Here is a 21,067-nt window from a genome sequence, read left to right as displayed (position 1 = left end):
ATTTTACTTACTTACTTGAGAGAGAAAGAGATCACAAATAGGCAGAGCAGCAGGCAGAGAGAGAGGAGGAAGCAGGCTCCCTGACGAGCAGAGAGCCCCATGAGGGGCTTGATCCCAGGACCCTGAGATCATGACCTGAACCGAAGGCAGAGGCTTAACCCACTGAGCCACCCAGGTGCCCCAAGATTTTATTTATTTATTTAACAGAGATCACAAGTAGGCAGAGGGGCAGGCAGAGAGAGAGGAAGGGAAGCAGGCTCCCTGCTGAGCAGAGAGCCCAATGCAGGGCTTAATCCCAGGACCCTGTGATCATGACATGAGCTGAAAGCAGAGGCTTTAACCCACTGAGCCACCCAGGCGCCCCTGGAGTGTCTGTTTTAAATAGAAGGTTTCTGTATGATAAGCTGCGAAGATATTCATGTGTTCTCCTCCACTGTAAATTATAGGTTTTAGCACTAAAAAAATCGTCCTTCTATGTCACAGTTCATGAGTTTTTGGTTTAAATTCTACTTTTGGTATTAAGATGACCATACCTGTCCCACTTTCATTTTCATTGGTCTAGTATACCACTGTCTACTGCTTTATTTTTAGCCTTCCTGAAACATTTGATCCAGCAATCACAGGACTGTCTCTTCTAAGCAGCAGAAAGGGGCGCCTGGGTGGTTCAATTGGTTAAAGGTCCAACTCTTGCTTTCGGCTCATCATTATCTCAGGATTGCAAGGTTGAGCCCCACTTCGGGCTCTGTGCTCAGCATGGAGTCTGCTGGAGATTCTCTCTTTCCCTATGACCCTGTCCCCACCCTCATGCACACTCTAATATAAATAAATACATAAAGTCTTAAAAAATACATTAAAAAATTAAACAGTATATAGCTGGGTCTTCTTTTGTGAGCCAAACTGAAAAATCTATTCCTTATAATGGGTCGATGAAGCCACTCACATTTGTTGTTGTTATTACTGCTATCACTAATATTGCAGGTTTTAAACATTTTATCATTTTATGTATTTACTGCATGTCTGCATGAAATGTATATTCTTTGCTTCAATAAAAAATTGTTTTTGTTAGATTTGTCTTTGTATTCTTTTCTCACATTTTTCCGAGATATAATTCCCATACCATAAAATCCTCTTTTAAGTATACATTAGTCAATTAAGTATACAATTCATTAGTCTTTAATATATTCACAAAGTTGTGCAAACATTATTTAGTTCTAGAACATTTTTATCATTCCAAAAAGAAACCCTATGCCCACTATCATCTATTTTCTGTCTCTACAAATTTCCCCACTCTGGATATTTTATGTAAATGTGATCATATAATATGTGATCTTTTGAGTCAGGTTTCTTAGAACAATCTTTTCAAGATTCATCTATCTATATTAGAGCATGTATCAATACTTGATCCCTTTTTATTGCAGCATAATATGGCATCATATGAACATAAAACATCTTGTTTATCTCTTTATCAGGTTAAAGGACATCTGGTTTGCTTCCACTTTCCAGCTATTACGAATATTATGAACATAGTGCACAAGATTTTATGTGGACACATGTTTTCAATTCTCTTGGGTATAAATGTGGGAATGGAACTGATGGATCATATGGTAATCCACTTTTAACTATTTCATGAGCAGTCAAATTGTTTTCCAGAGAAGTTGCATGTCTTTATTTTTCTTTTTTTTTTTTTTAAAGATTTTATTTATTTATCAGAGAGAGAGAGAGGAGCGAGTGAGCACAGGCAGACAGAGTGGAAAGCAGAGGCAGAGGGAGAAGCAGGCTCCCTGCCGAGCAAGGAGCCCGATGTGGGACTTGATCCCAGGACGCTGGGATCATGACCTGAGCCGAAGGCAGCTGCTTAACCAACTGAGCCACCCAGGCGTCCCTGTCTTTATTTTTCTACCAGCCACATATGAAGGCTTTCATTGTCTATGCCCTTCCCAGTATTTGTTATGGTCCACCTGCTTTCTTACACCTTCTTTTACTATCTATGGTGAAACATAGTCTTCCTACGGCCTGCTGTGCTTCTACACATTTTGTTGCATTTGCCAAGAATGCATAGTCCTAACCACTCATTAACTGGGCCATTTCTCAAGAGCTGTGCTTACAGTAAGCAATCCTGAAGGATGTGCTAATGTTTCCTGCTGAAAAAAGAGCAGGCTTGCTCACTATAAAAGCAGTGGATTCCCCAAACTCAGGGGTTCTTAGTAGCAATGCAAACCTACTATGTGTGTGGCATCACTGTGGACCACCCAGCACTGCCTCCATGGGACCTATGAAGCAAGGGCAATCTACAGAAATATGCTAATGATAATGCTGCTTGCTATACCACAAGTAAAAAAGTTCTTTGTTTGTGACCCATAAGTCTTATGTCTTCTGCCAACATCCATGAAATAAGTAAACAATTAGATTATACAGTAATCAAATCCCAAACCTTGTAATTACCTAGTTGGAGTTTTTATTGTTAACACTCTCATCTATTCTCCATGCAACAAACAACCATCAATACACTTATTCTTTTTCCTATTTCACTCTCCCTTCTCCTTTTCTTCAGTTTTATTACGGCTATTCTGTCTCAAAATATAATATAGTCTGTCCGTCACATCTCTACCTTTTAGTCTTATTAATACATTTGTGTATTTGAAAGATTCATCACTGTTTCTTTTGGTGAGGTTTTCCTGGCTATTTCTCAGTTAAACAAAATATCCTCTGGCAGATTCCTTAAAAACAGCTCATGGGTGCATAATTCCCTAAGTTTTGTTTTTTTTTTTTAAGATTTTATTTATTTATTTTACAGACAGAAATCACAAGGAGGCAGAGAGGCAGGCAGAGAGAGAGAGAGGGAGAGAGGGAGGAAGGGAAGCAGGCTCCCTGCCAAGCAGAGAGCCTGATGCGGGGCTCGATCCCAGGACCCCAGGATCTTGACCTGAGCCAAAGGCAGAGGCTTTAACCCACTGAGCCACCCAGGTGCCCCTCCCTAAGTTTTTTTATGCTGAAAACCATTTCTCCATAACCTTGATAAAGACAATGTGGCTGACATTAAATCCTTAGCTCATATTTTCTTTTTGAAAGGCTGCTCTACTTGAGCCTTGTTCTGGTTTTTAATATTTTCTTTTTAAAAAAGAATGATTTACTTAAAGAGAGAAAGAAAGAGCACATCATGGGGGGAGGCGAAAGGGAGAAAATCTCAAGCAGATTCCCATCTAAGCACAGAGCCCTATGTGGAGCTTAGTCTCAAGCCCCATCAGATCATCACCTGAGGTGAAATCACAAGTCACCCGCTTAACTGAGCCATCCAGGCAACCCCCACACCAGTGGATTTTTAAATGTGTGAATCAGTGCAATTCATTTGCCTTTCAAAGTTGTGTTTTTGCCTGCAGACATTAAAGATTTTTTATCTTTGAAATCAAATAGTTTTATTAGGAAATATCTTAGAAATTATCCTTCTGAGCTCATTTCCCCAGTACCCAGTATATCCTTTAAGTGGGTGTAGATTTGAATCTTCTTCAATTTCTAAACAACTTTCATTAAATATTGCTTTAAACATAATTGCTTTCCACGTATTTTTCTCTCCTGAGACTCTTAAAGATATGAATATTATCCTTTCACTGTCTATCTTCAATTTCCACTATTTGCTCTGCCATTTGTTTTATGCCAGCTTTGAGATATAATTCACTTATAAAATTGTGTAAATTCAAGGTATACCATGTGCTAGTTTGATACATTTACATTTCACAAAATGATAATCACCACTGCCTTAGCTAACACCTCCATTATATCACTTATTTACCATTTCATTTCTGTGGTGAGAAACTTAAAAATCTGCTCTCAGTAACTTTCAAGTAGAGTATCTCTGACACTTTCTACTTCATTCATTTTCCTTTACTTGCTTCTTCCTTACCTTTCTTCAATTCTTTTAAAGTGTAGTTGACACACAAAGGTGTATTAATTTCAGGTATACAACATAGTCATTAGACAAGTTTATATATTATGCTATGCTCAAATGCAGCTACCATCTGTTAACATACATTATTGTAGCATCACTGACTATATTCCTTATGCCGTACCTTTCATTTCTGTCATTTATTCATTCTGTAACCAGAAGTCTTTATCTCCCACTTCCCTTCACCCATTTTTGCCTGACCTCCACTCCCTACCCCACTGGTAACCATCACTTTGTTCCTTATATTTGTAGGTCTGATTCTGCTTTTTACTGAATGTTTTTTGCAGATTCCACACAAGTGAAATCAATATGGTATTTGTCTTTTCCAGTCTTATTCCCTAGCATAATACCCTCAAGGTGCATCCATATTACCACAAATGGCATCTCATCCTTTTTTATGGCTGATTAATATTCCATTGCATATATACCGTATCTTCTTTATCCATTTGTCTATTGATGAACACTTAGATTGCTGCTAGTCTTGGTTATTGTAAATAGTGCTGCAATAAACATAGGAGAACATGTATCTTTTCATATTAGTGTTTTTGTTTTCTTTGGGTATACACCCAATTGTGGAGTTATGGATCATATGGCATTTATGTTTTTTTTAATTTCTGAAGGAACCTCCATGCTGTTCTTTACAATGGTTGTAATTTACATTCCCACCAACAGTGTATGAGGATTCCTTTTTCTCCACATCCTCCACATCCTTATTTCTTGTCTTTTGACATCCTCAATCACTCTTCCTTATTTCTTATCTTTTTATTTTAGCCTTTTTGACAGGTGTAAGGTGCTAACTCATTATAGTTTTGATTTCAATGCACCTTATTAAACTTGCATTTGAGTGTATTCTTCCTGGGGCATTCTGTAATTTACTCATTTTATATATACATTATCAATATTTTTTTTTTTTGCCTTTGATTTCTTTACCAAGTTTATAGTTTTTACTCCACTTTTCTTTCAGTTTTCATTTCTTGGTTTTTGAATTTTTGATTTTACATTTTTTAAAAATGTCCTTAAATTCTTCACTGATATGTTTGTATCCAAGTATGGTCAGTTTTCATCTGAAAAAAAATATTCCCCCCTGGGGTGGAGTTCAATTTTCCTCAGATGGTACATAACAAATCTCTTCTTTTTTGGTAACAACTATATATACTTTTATTAATCTTCCCTTTTAATCTTTTTGTAGTATTGGGATATTTTACAAGATTCCTAGTTTAATAGGAAATTAGCAAATACTCTGAGGGCCAGGTATTTTAGGATACTTTATTTTCGTCTCGCTGAGTGGCAGGGAGAGGGAGGTGTGGGCCTTATAAGACGGTGATTTTGTGTTCACCTTGTCTTGCAGGAACCTAAAACTTCCCAGTGTGCTTCTTTTCTTCTTTAACACCTAAATACCAAAGGGAGTTTTTCTTTTTACCTTTTTTGTCTTAACCCTGAAGATACACACCCATTTAGATGATGACTTTTGTAAGTCACTCCATTTTAAAAGACTTTCCTATAGGTTATGCTCTGCTCTATTCCACATACACACCCACAATTTTGAACTTAAGGTAGAATGGCTGTGCCGGTTAATCTTAGGTACACTTGGTAGCTTCCATCTTGTATGTTTTCTGCAAATCTGCTTGGTTGGCTTTTGCTTACTACAAAGCCTTGCTGAGGACTGGAAAAAGACAGAATGTGAGAGAGAATATACTGAGAATTGGTGGGTTTTCTCCCCTTACTTAGAATTATGCTCAAAATTTGGCTTTCTCTGCCTTCAACTTATGCCTTGAACATGGTTTCTGTATAGATTTTTTTTACTCTTCTTATAGCTCTGTACTGCTTTTGGAGGAAATGTTGGGAGACAGGTAGTTAAGTGGTAACCACTGTCTTCCGCTACTCAGAGAAGTGAGATCTAAAAGCTAAAGTAAGGAACTAACAAATTCTATAAAGCAGTTTATGTGGGGGCTCAGTCATTTAACTGTCTCACTCATGATTTCATCTCAGGAATGATTTCAGGGTCCTGAGATCAAGACCTGTGTCTGGCTCCACGTTCAACAGGGAGTCTTCATGACATTCTCACTCTCCCTCGGTCCCTCCTCCCAATAGTGCTTACTTGCATGCATTCTCTAAAATTTTTTTTTTTTTAAAGATTTTATTTATTTATTTGACAGAGAGAGATCACAAGCAGGCAGAGAGGCAGGCAGAGAGAGAGGAGGAAGCAGGCTCCCTGCTGAGCAGAGAGCCCAATGCGGGGCTCGATCCCAGGACTCTGAGATCATGACCTGAGCCGAAGGCAGCGGCCTACCCACTGAGCCACCCAGGCGCCACCATTCTCTAAAATTTTTAAAATAATTCTATACACTGGGGCGCCTGGGTGGCTCAGTGTGTTAAGCCTCTGCCCTCGACTCAGGTCATGATCTGAGAGTCCTGGGATCAAACCCACCATCAGGCTCTCTGCTCAGCAGGGAGCCTGCTTCCCCCTCTCTCTGCCTGCCTCTCTGTCTACTTGCAATCTTTCTGTCAAACAAATAAAATCTTTTTAAAAAAAATTCTATAAAGCGGGGCACCTGGGTGGCTCAGTGGTCAAACAAATAAAATCTTTTTTAAAAAATTCTATAAAGCGGGCACCTGGGTAGCTCAGTGGGTTAAGCCTCTGCCTTCGGCTCAGGTTATGATCTCAGGGTCCTGGGACTGAGCCCCGCACTGGACTCGCTGCTCAGCAGGGAGCTTACTTCCCCCTCTCTCTCTACCTGCCTCTCTGCCTACTTGTGATCTCTCTCTCTGTGTCAAATAAATAAATAAAATCTTTTTTAAAAATTCTATAAAGCAATACAGGTTAAAAGGTCAGTAATATTGTCATGAGGAAAGTCTTTCTAATAAGCATAAACACTAACCAGAACTTTTAAGAGGAAAACAATGCTATAGATAAAAACCAAAAAACCTATTGCAAAATTTATTTTAGCTGATGAGAGAAAATGATTTATTTATGGCATCCTATAAGCAAAAGGGTTCATTTATTAATAAAAACCTTTTAAGGGAAAAAAAAAATAATCCCATGTACTTGGTGAATCAGTCAGTTGAGAGTCTGACTTTTGATTTCACCTCATGTCATGTCCCAGGATACTGGGATAGAGACCTGTGTTGGGCTCAGCACTCAGCAGGTAGTCTACTTAGGGTTCTCTCTCTTTCCTTCAAGATCTGCCCCTACCACACTGTGCGCTTTCTCTATAATAATCTTTGCCAAGTAAAAAAATTCATAATCCAACTGGAAAAATGGGCAGGACATATGAATATTAAGAAAAACAAATCCCCTGTAAGCCATATGAAAATATGCACAAGTAAATTAAAAATAGGAAATTTCCTTCTAACATGTCAGATTAAGATGACTAATGTATCAGGTGATCATAAAGATGCTCAATAACAGGCATTCCCAATCACTAGTGGAGTTATTAAAATTTGTACACATACATACATATTAAAACCATTTGAAAGAACTTCATGCATGGACATTAAGTTCTATCATGAATTCTAAATAATTTCAGCTACAAAATACTGAGGTACCAAAGATTTACACTCATACAAAATATCAATAATTTTTACTTGTCAAAAGATATAGTATCAGGGTGTTTGGCTGGCTTAGTTAGTACAGCATGCGACCACTGATCTCAGGGTTATGAGTTCAAGACCCACATTTGACATGGGGCCTACTTAAAAAAAAAAAAAAAAAGTAATAATGGTGAAAAAAAATCACATGGCATTTTGATAATAAAATCCTTCAAGAACTCTCAAAAATAAAAATCTTAAAGCAATTTTGAATAATTTTCTCCTATAACTTATAAAGCATTTTTTAGTGATTAATTTCAACTTAAATAATAACTTAACACTGAACACTTAAAAATGGTTAAGATAGTAAGTAAATTTTCTGTTGTGTATTTTAGCACAATAAAATTAAACAACAACAACAACAAAAAAAACAATGTATATGAGAACACTGCAGTAAAAAGCACTAATTCTTTCCTGATAAAGCAGAAAAAATACAAAATACATCAACGGACAAATAAATGAGAAAACTAGTACTGCCTGTGGCAGTTTTCTCGCCATGTCCCTCAATATATTTACTTAAAATCAGAGGCCTGAGCCCTGAGACAGAGGTTCTGAGGCCTTATTTAGATATACTATGTATACCAACACTTAAAGAAAATAAACATAATACACAGTCAACTACTTGAACAAACTTCAGTTTAACTAACATTCACTGAATATTTCATATGCAGGCAGCACTGTGCAATACAATGGAAGAGCAAAATGAGTAAGACAATTTCTACCTTGTAGAAGCTAAAAATTATTTTTTTTAATATGAAATTTAGGACACTGAAGTGCATGATAATGTCGATGACCCAATTTGGAGAAGAGCAAACAAACTATGTGAAGATGCGAAGTTCTGAGCCCTGACATTAAAATGCATCATTAAGAATGTAATCTCTTTTCTTAATAACTTAAAATCAAATCAGATGATATGATCATCTACATGAGATGCTAGCAGAACGACAAGTCCATTCAATATAAGCTATTTTTTTAGTAAGGTCATCTTAGAAGAAAGTAAAACAAAGTTGTGTTCCTGATTTTTTTAATGCTAAAAAAAAGAATAAACTGAGGTTTTCTAATGTTATATCGCCTCTCTAGATTTCTCAGTAACAAGAATTATTCCTTAATTATACTTTTAAAGAAAAATATTAACATCTAAACCATTTCTTACTTGGATATAACTATATGTCTCTTTTCTCTCTTACCCTCAAGTTTAGCAGAATGTGGATGTTCAAAGATTATTAACTAAATTGCAGAGGAAAAGAAAAAAACACTTGAAAAGTCAGGGTTCCTCTAATAAGGCCTTCATTTAAAATTACTGGTAGAAGTAGTAAAAGAAATCACCAAAATTGGAATATGGTATACAGAATTGTATCACTTTCTAAATTGTCTCAAAGATCAGAAGAAATTTTAAGTAGATAGAAACAACAAATTAGGTGTATAAGTCTGATATTATTCAGTATTTTTAAAGTCACAGTAATGGCACCCCCTTGAGTGTTTAAAATCCTACTACATTTAAAGTTGAAACTGAAGCATATCAAAAAAATTCACAGCATTCTTTAAAGTTCTTACCACAATCATTTCTGAAGGCTCTAATACAAGACAATCACATCCTCTTTTTCCTCCAAACTGCTTACCAAAACTATAAAAACAAAAGAACAATTTCTTTAGCAAAGATATAGATAAAATATATCAATATAGGAAAAATAAAAAAGAACCCCCCAAAAACCCTAAGCATTAACCAAGAAATTACAATCCTATCACCTATGCAAGATTTTCTTAAACCAAAATCTTTCCTCATATTTTCCCTTATATAACTAGTCTCAACATAGTTTTTTGTGAAAAAATCTTTTAAAATAATTGCCTTTAACTCATCTCTAAAACTTTTATAGTATAGGTTATTTGCCTAGTCTCAAATCTTCAATTTGGTATGTTGAATTAACTTAAAAACACCTAATAAAAAATGAAGCCACGACTATGGAATATTTTCTGAAAATAAATTATTATAATATTTTGGGAGCAGTAATCCACCAAAGATAAAAAGAACTTAAACAATAAATCCACATTTAAATATATAAGCAAATGTATTAAGATACACATGTGATTTATTTTTCAGAAATACTGCTGGGGAATCCCTAGCTAGCTCTTCCAAAAAAACTACAACTGGCTTAGTTCTAGAAGAAAATATACTTCTATATTCTTCCAATGGGAGAAAGACTTCTCAGCAATCAAAAAAGGAAGCATTCCTATAAGAAAATGTAACATTTTCATTTAAAAGAGAAACAATGTTTTAAAAGGATGGGAGGATAGGATAAAATACTTGCTAATTATTTAAGAGACAAAATGTTAACATACCCAATAGGGAGACCACACTTAAATTGTAAAAGCAATCTAAAATATTACATTAACAAAAATTAATTACCATGGCCAATTATAAAACTTCTAAAATATTATTATAAACTAACCAAATTAAAAAGAAATTCCACTAATCAAGCAAAACATAAAATACCAAAAAGTAAACATAAGAAATATAGGTCATTTATAAAACACTATAAAATTTTATAGATAGACTGAAAAGAGTGACTGAATGAAATAAGAGACCTATCATGTACTTTTATGAAAAGGTTCAATATTCTAGAAATGTCAATTCTTCACAAAGTATAATGTAATGTCGGAGGCAGGCCCAGGCGCCATCTTTTAATGGCGGAGGCCGCCCTGGCCAGGGGCCTGCCTCCGACATTGTTATACACAAATATTAGTTCATAACAAAAATCCTAAGGTGCCTCCTTAGTGTAGTAGGCAGCATGTCAGTCTTGTAACAAAATCTCAATGTCTAAATGTAATAAAATTACTTCTGAACATTAAAAAAAAAATCACTTTTGTTATTTCTTAAGCAGTATAACTATTTTTTCCCCAAATGCTAATGGTATCTAATGCATAAAAAAGGAGGAGTAAATTTGTGGAAGTTTCTTTCATTGAGGATCGAGTAACAGGACCATATTTATTCTACCTAAAAAAACAAGAAAATCAGACAAAATATATAAAACAACAGTTTCAAGACACTGGACAACAGCAAGGACAGGACTGTGATTACTAAGAGAGAAAATAAAGAAATTAAGATGATACCTACAGTATCCTATTTTACAAACAACAGGAACTCTCTAGGCCACTTAGGTACATGCCCTAGATCAGAATTAGCAAATTGCTTTCTCTGTGTCTAGTATACTCAAAGCTTTATCATGAACAGGCTTTAGATTTTTTCAAATTTTTTTCTTACTTTACTAAAAGTATATGGTTTTTGTCCATTATTATTATACTAATTATTATATATTATATATAATATATATATTATACATATTATACATTATTATACTAATACAGTATACTGTATTAGTTGATTTATGAATGCTAATAAGCCTTCTTGCATTCTCGAGATAACCCCAACTTACTAGTTTCTAATACTTTATTAATATATAACTGGATTTGGTTTGCTGTTATCTTGTTAATGACTGCTGCATGTATATTCATGAAAGATAACAAAGTGTAGTTTGCTTTTCTTGTGTTGTTTTTGTCTGTGTTAGTGTTAGGTTAATAATGGACTCATAAAATGGGTTTTAAGTGCTCCCCCTTTCCCCAGTTTCCAAAAGAGTTTTGCACAGGATAAATAGCAATGCTTCCCTAAATAACTGAAAACATTTAGCAGTAAAGCCATCTGGGCCTAGGCTTTTCTTTGTGGGAGTAAATGTAATTAATCAATTTTACTTTTTTATAAACATATTCAAAGTTTCTTTTTCAGTCTCTATATGGCAATGTATGTATTTATACCTTTTTGGTATAAAGTGGCTTATAAAATTTTTAAATACTTTTAACTTCTGTAGGATATTAATATCTCTTCTTTTCATACCTTATTTTGGTATTATGTATTTTCTCTTTTTTAAATGATCAGTCTATTCCAAAGTTTATCAGTTTTGTTGACCTTTTCAAAGAACAAACTTTTCATCTCACTGATTATTTTCTGTTGTTTTCTGGTTTTTCTTTCATTAATTTCCACTCAAAGTTTATCTCTGTTTCAAATTTACTTTGCTATTCTTATTAAGATGAAAACTCAAAATGATTGAATTGAGACCATTCTTCTTTTCTAATGAAGTTACTATAAAATTAGTTGTAAATTCCCCCTTCACAGGAATCTCCATATGTGTTATATAATCATTTTCATTCATTTCAAAAAAGTTTTTTAAAAATTTTATTTATTTATTTGACAGACAGAGGTCACAAGTAGGTAGAGAAGCAGACAGAGAGAGAGAGGAGAAAGGAGGCTCCCCGCTGAACATAGAGCCCGCTGTGGGGCTCAATCCCAGGACCCTGGGATCATGAACTGAGCCAAAGGCAAGGATTTAACCCCACTGAGCCACCCAGGCACCCCTCAAAATATTTTCTAATTTCTGTTATCAACATTTACAAATGTTTTGCTTAAATTCTCACATTTTCCCCTGGAATTCATTTACAATTTAATTCCCATACTCTGAGGATAAAACCTGAGTAATTTCAACCTTCTTAAATTTACTGAGACATTTTATAGTCTAGAGTATGCTCTATCCTGGAGAATGATCTATATGCCTGGAAAAAGAAAAAGTATCAAAGTGGTAATAGTACTTCTCAAACTATTTATCTTCACTAATTTTTCAATCTAGTGGTTTCCATGGTTGATAGTTTTGAAATCTCCAGCTGTAAGAGTTCAATTTCTACTGATCTCTTCATTTGTCAGTTTTTAATTCTAGTATTTTAGGGCTCTATCATAGCTAAAGACTGTTTTATGTTCCTAATATAGTCATCCTTTTACAACTATGAAAATTTGCCCTTAGTCTCCAGTAACATTTTGGGTTTTATAGTCGATTTTTTTAAAAGATTTTATTTATTTATTTGACAGAGATAACATGTAGGCAGAGAGAGAGGTAGAGAGAGAGAGAGGGAAGCAGGCTCCCTGCCGAGCAAAGAGCTTGATGTGGGGCTCGATCCCAGAACCCTGGGATCATGACCTGAGCCGAAGGCAGAGGCTTTAACCCACTGAGCCACCCAGGTGCCCTTTATAGTCGATTTTGACTGATGTTGATATGACCACTCCAGTTGGTCTTATGAATACAATATGCCTACTATATCCATTTCCATCCCTTTACTTTAAATGTATTTGTGCTTTGAACCTCAAGTACTGCCTAAAGATAACATATAATTCTATCTGGGATTATCACAGAATCTGATAACATGCCTTTTGACTAGAGTGCCTAGACCATAATATGTAATGGAATTACTGACATGGTTTGATTTTCCTACCTACTTTGTAAATGCCCCATCTTTTTTGTCCCTTTACTCCTACATTACTACCATTATCTCTCATGAGTAGTTTTAGTCTACCATTTTAATTTCTGTGATGATTTTTAAATGCCCTTTAAATGCTATTAAACTCTTACTAGTTCATCTAAGGATTACAATATGCATATAATATGCAACAATACATGGCAAGACTGTCCACTGTCATCACTTCCAACCAAAAATGTACTAGAGATTACAGCCAATGCAATAAAACAAGAAAAAAAAAATTAAAGGCACAGAGAATGGGTACCAAGAAATAAAATATCTTTACCAGAGATGACCCATCTTGTATGTGGCAAACTGTAAGGACCTGTAAACTTTCCTAGAAAACTTAAGAGTGTACCATGTTCACAGGACATAACATCACTATGTAAAAACCAACTGTGTTTCTATATACTAACAATGAAAAAAATAAACATAAAATTAAGCAAGCAATGCTATCCAAAACAGGATCAAAAAGAAAAATATTTGGGACTAGTTGAACAAAAACGGAGAGTTCAACATTCAAAAATTAATGTAATCCATCATATCAAAGGCTAAAAAAAAATCACACAATCATACCAACAGATGCAGAAAACACATCTGACAAAAACCAAAACTCATTCATTATTACAAATTCAGTATACCAGGAGTATAGGGTAACATCCTTAACTTGATTATGAGTATTTACAAAAAACCAATAGCTAGTATCTACTAAGATGAGCAACTAAGCAAGGATGTCTCCTTCTCAACCACTGCTTTCCAAAATCATACTGGAGGACCTAACTAATACAGTTGGAAAAGGAAACAAAAGGTCTAAGATTGGTAAGGAAAAGATAAAACTATCCTGTTCACAGATGAAATGATTAAGTACAAAATGGGGGGGGGCAAAAATACTTCTGGTATAAGTTACTATAGCAAGGTTGCGGGGTACAAGTTTCATAAAAGTCAATTACTTTCCTATATACTATCGAACAAGCAGAATTTAAAATTATAAAAACAAACAATGTCGTACCCATTAGCATCCAGATAAATCAGAAATTATATGGTAAAAATCTATCAGAATAATGTACAAGATCAGTACGGTGAAAATTACAAAACTCTGATCAACGATATTTAAGAGCTAAACAAATGAAGAAAGATTCCATATTCATGAATAGGAAGACTCATTGTTGCCAAGATGTCATTTCTCCCCAAACTGAATTATAGATGCAATGCAATTCCGTTCAAAATCTCTGAAAGTTTTTTTCTTTAAAAATTGTTAAAGTTTATTTATTTCTTGAAGAGAGATTAAGAGAGAACACAAGTAGGCAGAGTGGCAGGCAGAGGAAGACGGCATAGCAGGCTGCTCACCAAGCCGGAAGCTTGATGCAGGCCTCGATCCCAGGACCCTGGGATCATGACCTGAGCAAAAGGCAGACACTTATCTGATTGGGCCACACAGGCACCCCAAGTTATATGCAGACATTGAAAAAAAAAAAACAATTCTAGGGGTGCCTGGGTGGCTCAGTGGGTTAGGCTTCTGCCTTTGGCTCAGGTCATAATCTCAGGGTCCAGGGATCGAGCCCCACATCTGGCTCTCTGCTCAGCAAGGGGCCTGATTTCCCCTCTCTCTCTCTGACTGCCTCTCTGACTACTTGTGATCTCTGTCTCTTTCTCTCTCTCTCTGCCAAATAAATAAATACAATCTTAGAAAAAAAAAAACCAATTCTAAAGTTTACATGAATAGGCAGAAGACTCAGAATAGCTAACACAACACAGAAGAAGAACTAAGTCAGAAGACTGACACTAGGGCATGTGGGTAGCTCAGGTGTCTGCCTTTGCCTCAGGTCGTCATATCACGGTTCTGGGATGGCGCCCCATATTGGTTCCCTACTCAACGGGGAGTTTGCTTTTCCCTCTATCTCTGTCCCTCCCTCCACTTGTGCTCTTTTTTCCTCTCCTGCTCACTCTCTCTCAAATAAATCAATCTTAGGAAGAAGAAGAAGAAGACGACGACAATGATGACGAAGACGACAAAGGCGAAGAAGAAGACGACACTAGCTGAATTTAAAAATGTATCATACAGGTTCAGGGAACAGGACACTATGGTATTGGTTAATGAATAAACAAAGGTATCAATAAAAGAAAACACAGATCCCAGAATCAGAATCCCATTGATATGCTCAACTGATTTTGACAAAGAAGCAAAAGCTATACAATGGAGCAAAGACAGTCTCTTCCACAAATAGTGCTGGAATAACGGACATCTATCTTACACCATCTCATCAAGAAAATTAATTCAAAATGGATCCTAGATCTAAATGTAAAACATAAAGCCATACAACTCCTAGAAAACACAGGAAAAATATAAATGATTTTAGGACTGGCAGTGACCTTTTAGCTCCTAAATCAAAAGCATGATACATAAAAGAAATAAGCTGAACTTCATTACCACTGAAAGCTATTAATAGAAAAGACAAAATCAAGAGAATGAGAAGACAAGCCACAGACCAAGAAAAATATTTCCAAAATGTCCGTCTGAAAAAGGCTTGTTATCCAAAGTACAAAGACACAAGAACTCTTAAACTCAACAAGGAGGGAAGCCTGGGTGGCTCAGTGGGTTAAAGCCTCTGCCTTCGGCTCAGGTCATGATCACAGGGTCCTAGGATTAAGCCCTGCATCGGGCTCTCTGCTCAGTGGGGAACCCGCTTCCCTTCCTCTTTCTCTGCCTACTTGTGATCTCTATCTGTCAAATAAATAAATAAAATCTTAAAAAAAAAACAAAACCCTCAACAGGAAAATTATTTAAAAATGGGCCAAAGATGGGGCACCTGGGTGGCACAGTGGGTTAAAGCCTATGCCTTCGGCTCAGGTCATGATTCCAGGGTCCTGGGATTGAGCCCTGCATCGGGCTCTCTGCTCGGCAAGGAGCCTGCTTCCACCCCTCTCTCTGCCCGCCTCTCTGCCTACTTGTGATCGCCAAACAACCACATGAAAAGCTCCACATCAGAAATCATCACGGAAATGCAAATTGAAATAACAATGAGATACATTACACCCTGTAGGAATGGCTGACTTCTAGTACACAGACAACACTGAATATTTGGTATGGTCATGGAGCAACAGGAACTCTCATTCATTGGTCTAGGAACATAAAATGGCACACTTTAGTAGAGTTTGGAAATTTCTTACAAAACTAGAAATACTCTTACCATACAACCTAGTAATCATATTCCTCCTCCCAAAGGAGTTGAAAACTTATGTACACACTAAAACATGCACATGGATGTCTCAATCAGCTGTTCAAGAGTCAACTGTAAATTCTTATAATTTGAAAGTATGACAACACAAATGAAAAGAGAAAAGCTCTAACAAACAATTTAACAGAGAAGATATAGCCTAATAAGCACATGGAAGGATCTGCAAAGGCACCACTCACTAATGAAACGCAAAATAAAATAGCACTGAAATGCTGTTAAGTACACACTGAAACAGTAGTAATCGAAGACTGTCAACAGCAAGTGATGGAGAAGATACAGAGAAACTTGATTCATTAAATGTTGCTGGCCACAATGTAGAACACTACCGTCACCTTTTAAACAATTTCGTCCTTTTCAAAAGTTAAATATATGCTTCTCATACAATAGAACAATTCCACTATTTTTGGATACATACAAAACAAATATAAACACACAGCCCATATAAAGACTTGAAAGTAAATCTTGATAACACTGTTATTTGTAAAAACTCCCAAGCTAGAGTAAAAAATTTCTTATTTCTCAAAATTTTCAACTTCTGTTAAATGGATGGACAAAATGTGGAATCTTTCTAGAATGAAGTACAATTTAATAATTTTTTTACAATGAGTGTGCTACAACTGGTACATGCTCAGACAGGGATGAATCTCAAAAACATTATTCTAATGGACTGAAGCCAAAAACCAAATACTACTTTTAAATAACTGCAAGAAAGTAGATAGTGACAGAAAGCAAACCATGTTAACTGCAAAAGAGCAGGAGGCAACTTTTTCAGGCAATGGAAGTCATCTGTAACTGTGATGCACCAATGTATACATTTACTATAAATTATTCAACTGTGAACTTAAAATGGATGAATTTTATGGTATGCAAATTTTACTTCAAATAAATCTATTTTAAGAAAACTAAGAAACGAACAAAATCTTCAAAAACTTGGAATAGAGGAAGATTCGCTGGCACACATAAGTACTACAAATAAAAGGAAAAAAAAAATCATCCTTGAGACTTTGTAACAATTAAAGAAGTCACCAGTGAAAAATGAAAAGGCAAGAAATCAGTCCAGGAAAAGTATTTGCAACAGATTTATCTTGTAATGAATTTTTATGCATGATATACAAATAATTCCTATACCTCAAAAAAGACACAACCTCTTAAGAACTGAACAAATTAGGGGCACCTGGGTGGCTCAGTGGGTTAAAGCCTCTGCCTTCAGCTCAGGTCATGATCTCAGGGTCCTGAGATTCAGCCCCGCATAGGGCTCTCTGCTCGGCAGGGGGCCTGCTTCCTCCTGTCTCTCTGCCTGCTTCTCTGCCTACTTGTGATCTCTCTGTCTCTGTCAAATAAATAAATAAAATCTTAAAAAAAAAAAAAAAGAACTGAACCAATTTTTCACAAAAGATTCGCGAATGATTAATTCACAAAAAAAGCTGTTAGCATTAGTTATCACAGAAATGCAAATTAACACCACAATGAGATCCATCTCATACACACAAGAATAGCTAAAATTAAAGACTAACCATCTCAAGCACTAAGGAGGATACAGAGCAATGTGAATTCTATAAACTGGTGGTGGCAATATAAATGGTACAAAACTTGACATAACATCTGGCAGTTCTTTTTATAAATTAAATATGACTACCACATAGTTCAGTCACTGAACTGAAGCTCTTCACTGAAGAAAAAACACCAGTCTATACAGAGACTTGTACAGAAATGATCAGGAGCCTGAGGGGCTCAGTTGTTAAACATCTGCCTTCAGCTCAGGTCATGATCCCAGGGTCCTGAGCCTGAGTCCTGCATTGGGCTCCCTACTCAGCAGAAGGCCTGCTTCTCCTTCTCCCACTCATCCTGCTTGTGTTCCCTCTCTCGCTGTGTCTCTGCCAAAAAATATATAAAATCTTACAAAAAAAAAAAAATCATTGGGTCTTTATTTGTTATCACAAAAAATTGGAAACAACCTTAATTTCTTTCAATAGTAAATTATATAAACAGACTGTGACATATGCATACAATGGGATATTAATGACCAATTTTACAAAATAAATTTTGTAAATAAATTTTGCATCTGCAAAAGATTTACACCTATTAGTATGTTTGGTGAAAAAGTGCATGTTCTACTTTCTCATCCCCAATTCCCCTTCTAGACAGAACAATAAAGCCTGTCCGCTCTCTGTACATCTCTTCAATACTGTACTGTGGTTTCTTCCCAGGGCAGTAAGGCAGGAAAGACAGCGTAAGGCGGGGGGTGGGGGGGCACATTTAAATTAGGGAAAAAAAAACCCAACAGTCAGTTCACAAATCAGTAGACAACAGACAGAAAATCCTACAGATTCTCTAAGATGGCTATTAGAACAAACAAGTGAATTTAGTAATGTTCCAAGCTATAAAATCAACACATGCAACACCTCAACACTGAAAACTACAGAAGAGCACTGAGAGAAAATTACACAACATTCTTGACCTAAACAAATAAACTGATGCACCTTGTTCATGGTCTAAAAGAGACAACTGTTAAGATGTCAATACCACCAAAAATGGTCTATTTGGTCTCTCAATTCAATTCATTTCCAATCAAAATCCCAGGCTTTGCTTTTTTAAAAAATTAATAAATTGATTCTAAAATTCACCTGAAACTGTAAAGAATCTATAATAATCCAATTTGACAAAGCTGTGAGGACTCAGACATTTTGTAATATATTATAAAGCTAGAGTCATCAGGATAATGTAGCAATGGAACAACACAGAAAAAATAAATCAATGAAAAAAACAGATCAATGAAACAAATTAAACAGTTGGGAAATAGACCACATAGTCAATAAAATTTCAACAATGATACAAAGGTAATTCAGAGAAAGGATAGTTTTGTCAACAAATGGTGGTAGAACAATTGAATATGTACAGGTAAAATGATGAAATTAGATCCACATACCATGCTATGAAAAAAAAGTAACTACAATAGATCACAAATCTAAATATATCATAATAAAATCTGCAACAATACAGGTTCCAGAAGAAATTACAGATAACTAATTGAGACAATGGGTTAATCAAAGATTTCCTACAAACAACAAAGGCAAAGTCCATTAAAGAAAAACTCGATAAACTGGACTTCATTAAGTTCTGCTCTCTGAAAAGCAATTAATAGATGGAAAACAATCCACAGACCAGAAGAAAATATTTGTCAGGCACCCATCTGTTGAAGGAACTATGTAAAGCATAAAGCATCCGGAACTACAAAATAAATCATACAACTCTACCTACCCCACCCAAATGGGAAATGATTCAAAGAGACCCTCTGTAGACAATACGTAATTGACAAATAACTACATAAAAAGACGCTCACCATCACTAGTCCTTAGGGAAATGCAAATTTTTTTAATGTTTTTTGTTAACATATAATGTATTATTTGCCCCAGGGGTACAGGTCTGTGAATTGTCAGGCATACATACTTCACAGCACTCACCACAGCACATACCCTCCCCAATGTCCATAACCCAACCACCCTCTCCATTCCACCTTCTACCATCCCCCGCGACCCTCGGTTTGTTTTGTGAGATTAAGAATCTATTATGGTCTGTCTCCCTCCTGATCCCATCTTGTTTCATTTTTGGAAATGCAAATTTAAACTACTATCAGCTATGATCCCATACCCATGAGGATATGTAAATTTAAAAGATTGACTTTGGGGCTCCTGGGTGTCTGGGTCAATTTGGTTAAGCATCAGACTCTTGATTTCGGCTTAGGTCATGATCCCACAGTCGACAGGATGGACCCCTGAAGCCTGCTCCTCCCCACCCCCATCTCATCCTTGTGTGCTCTCTCTCTTTAAAAAATAAGACTGACCTTACCAAGTGTTTGTGAGGAGGTATTGTGGAACAACTAGCATTCTCTTACACTGTCGGTAGAAATGTAAAATGACAACTGTGGAAAAGAGTGTAACACTTTCTTAAAAGGCTAAATATCCCTCTCTATCACGCAACCTAACTCTTCCAAAATAAATATACATACATACTTGTATACCCAAAATAAATGAAGTATGTGTCTACATGAAGACTTATAATCCATTCTCTTCCCATGTATATACTAAAAAGATAAACCATATGTCCATATAAAGACTTATAAACAAATGCTGATAGTGTCACAAGTCAAAATAATCAAAAACAGGAAATTACCCAAATGTCCATGAATAGTTGAACTGCCAAGAGTAGTATATCCATACAAAAGAATATTGCAATAAAAAACAATGAAATAAATGAAAGATGAATGGATCAAGATAATGTGGTACAGAAAAAAATCCTGTCATTCCATGGATGAACTCTGAGGTCATTATGTTGAATGAAGTACACCATAAACAGAAAGACAAAAACTGTTCATTATCACATGTAGAGACAACTTTTTATTTTAAATCTGATTTCATAGAAACAGACTAAAATGGTGGTTGCCAGGTACTCAAGGGAGAGGGAATTACAGTGATGAAGGTCAAAGGAAAACAATTTTCAGAAGCACAAGAATAAGCTCTGGTGATCTAATGTACTGCATGGTGACTTAAAAAAGAAAAAAAGGAATGAAATATTGATACATATTAAAACACGGATAAGCCCCAAAGTAATTTTAATGTGAGAAGCCAGCCAAGAAAAAAAATATGTATTTTATGTTTCACCTTATATAAAATTCTAGAAAATGTAATCTACAGTGACACACAGAAAAACACACATCAAATCCCTGTGGATCATAGGAGGGAATAGGAAGATGGAAATACTAAGTTTACAATGGGGCACAAGTAATTTTGGGGGGTGATGGATATGCTCATTATCTTCACTAGAGTGGTAGTTTTACAAGTGTATACATACACCAAAATTTATCGAACTTTATATTTTAAATAAACGCAGGGGCACCTGGGTGGCTCAATGGGTTAAGCTTCTGCCTTCGGTTCAGATCATGATCTCAGGGTCCTGGGATGGAGCCCCACAT

At 35.8% G+C, this 21,067-nt stretch overlaps 1 protein-coding gene across 10 annotated transcripts in view; it reads right to left on the bottom strand.

The window, feature by feature from the left end:
• RAPGEF6 (Rap guanine nucleotide exchange factor 6) overlaps window positions 1-21,067 on the bottom strand; it is a 196,224-nt gene that overhangs the window by 135,001 nt on the left and 40,156 nt on the right. For 6 of the 10 annotated variants that reach the window (XM_082725616.1, XM_082725624.1, XM_082725621.1 and 3 more), the window contains exon 5: window positions 9,083-9,152. The exons of the other annotated variants lie outside the window; for them this stretch is intronic. In XM_082725616.1, coding sequence (XP_082581742.1) covers window positions 9,083-9,152 — 70 coding nt within the window. The remainder of the gene's footprint in view (window positions 1-9,082; window positions 9,153-21,067) is intronic. 10 annotated transcript variants of the gene reach the window in all.

The sequence above is a fragment of the Mustela nivalis genome (assembly GCF_964662115.1).
Source record: "Mustela nivalis genome assembly, chromosome: 3".
Lineage (NCBI taxonomy): Eukaryota > Metazoa > Chordata > Mammalia > Carnivora > Mustelidae > Mustela > Mustela nivalis.
This window is presented reverse-complemented; position numbering and strand designations above follow the sequence as displayed.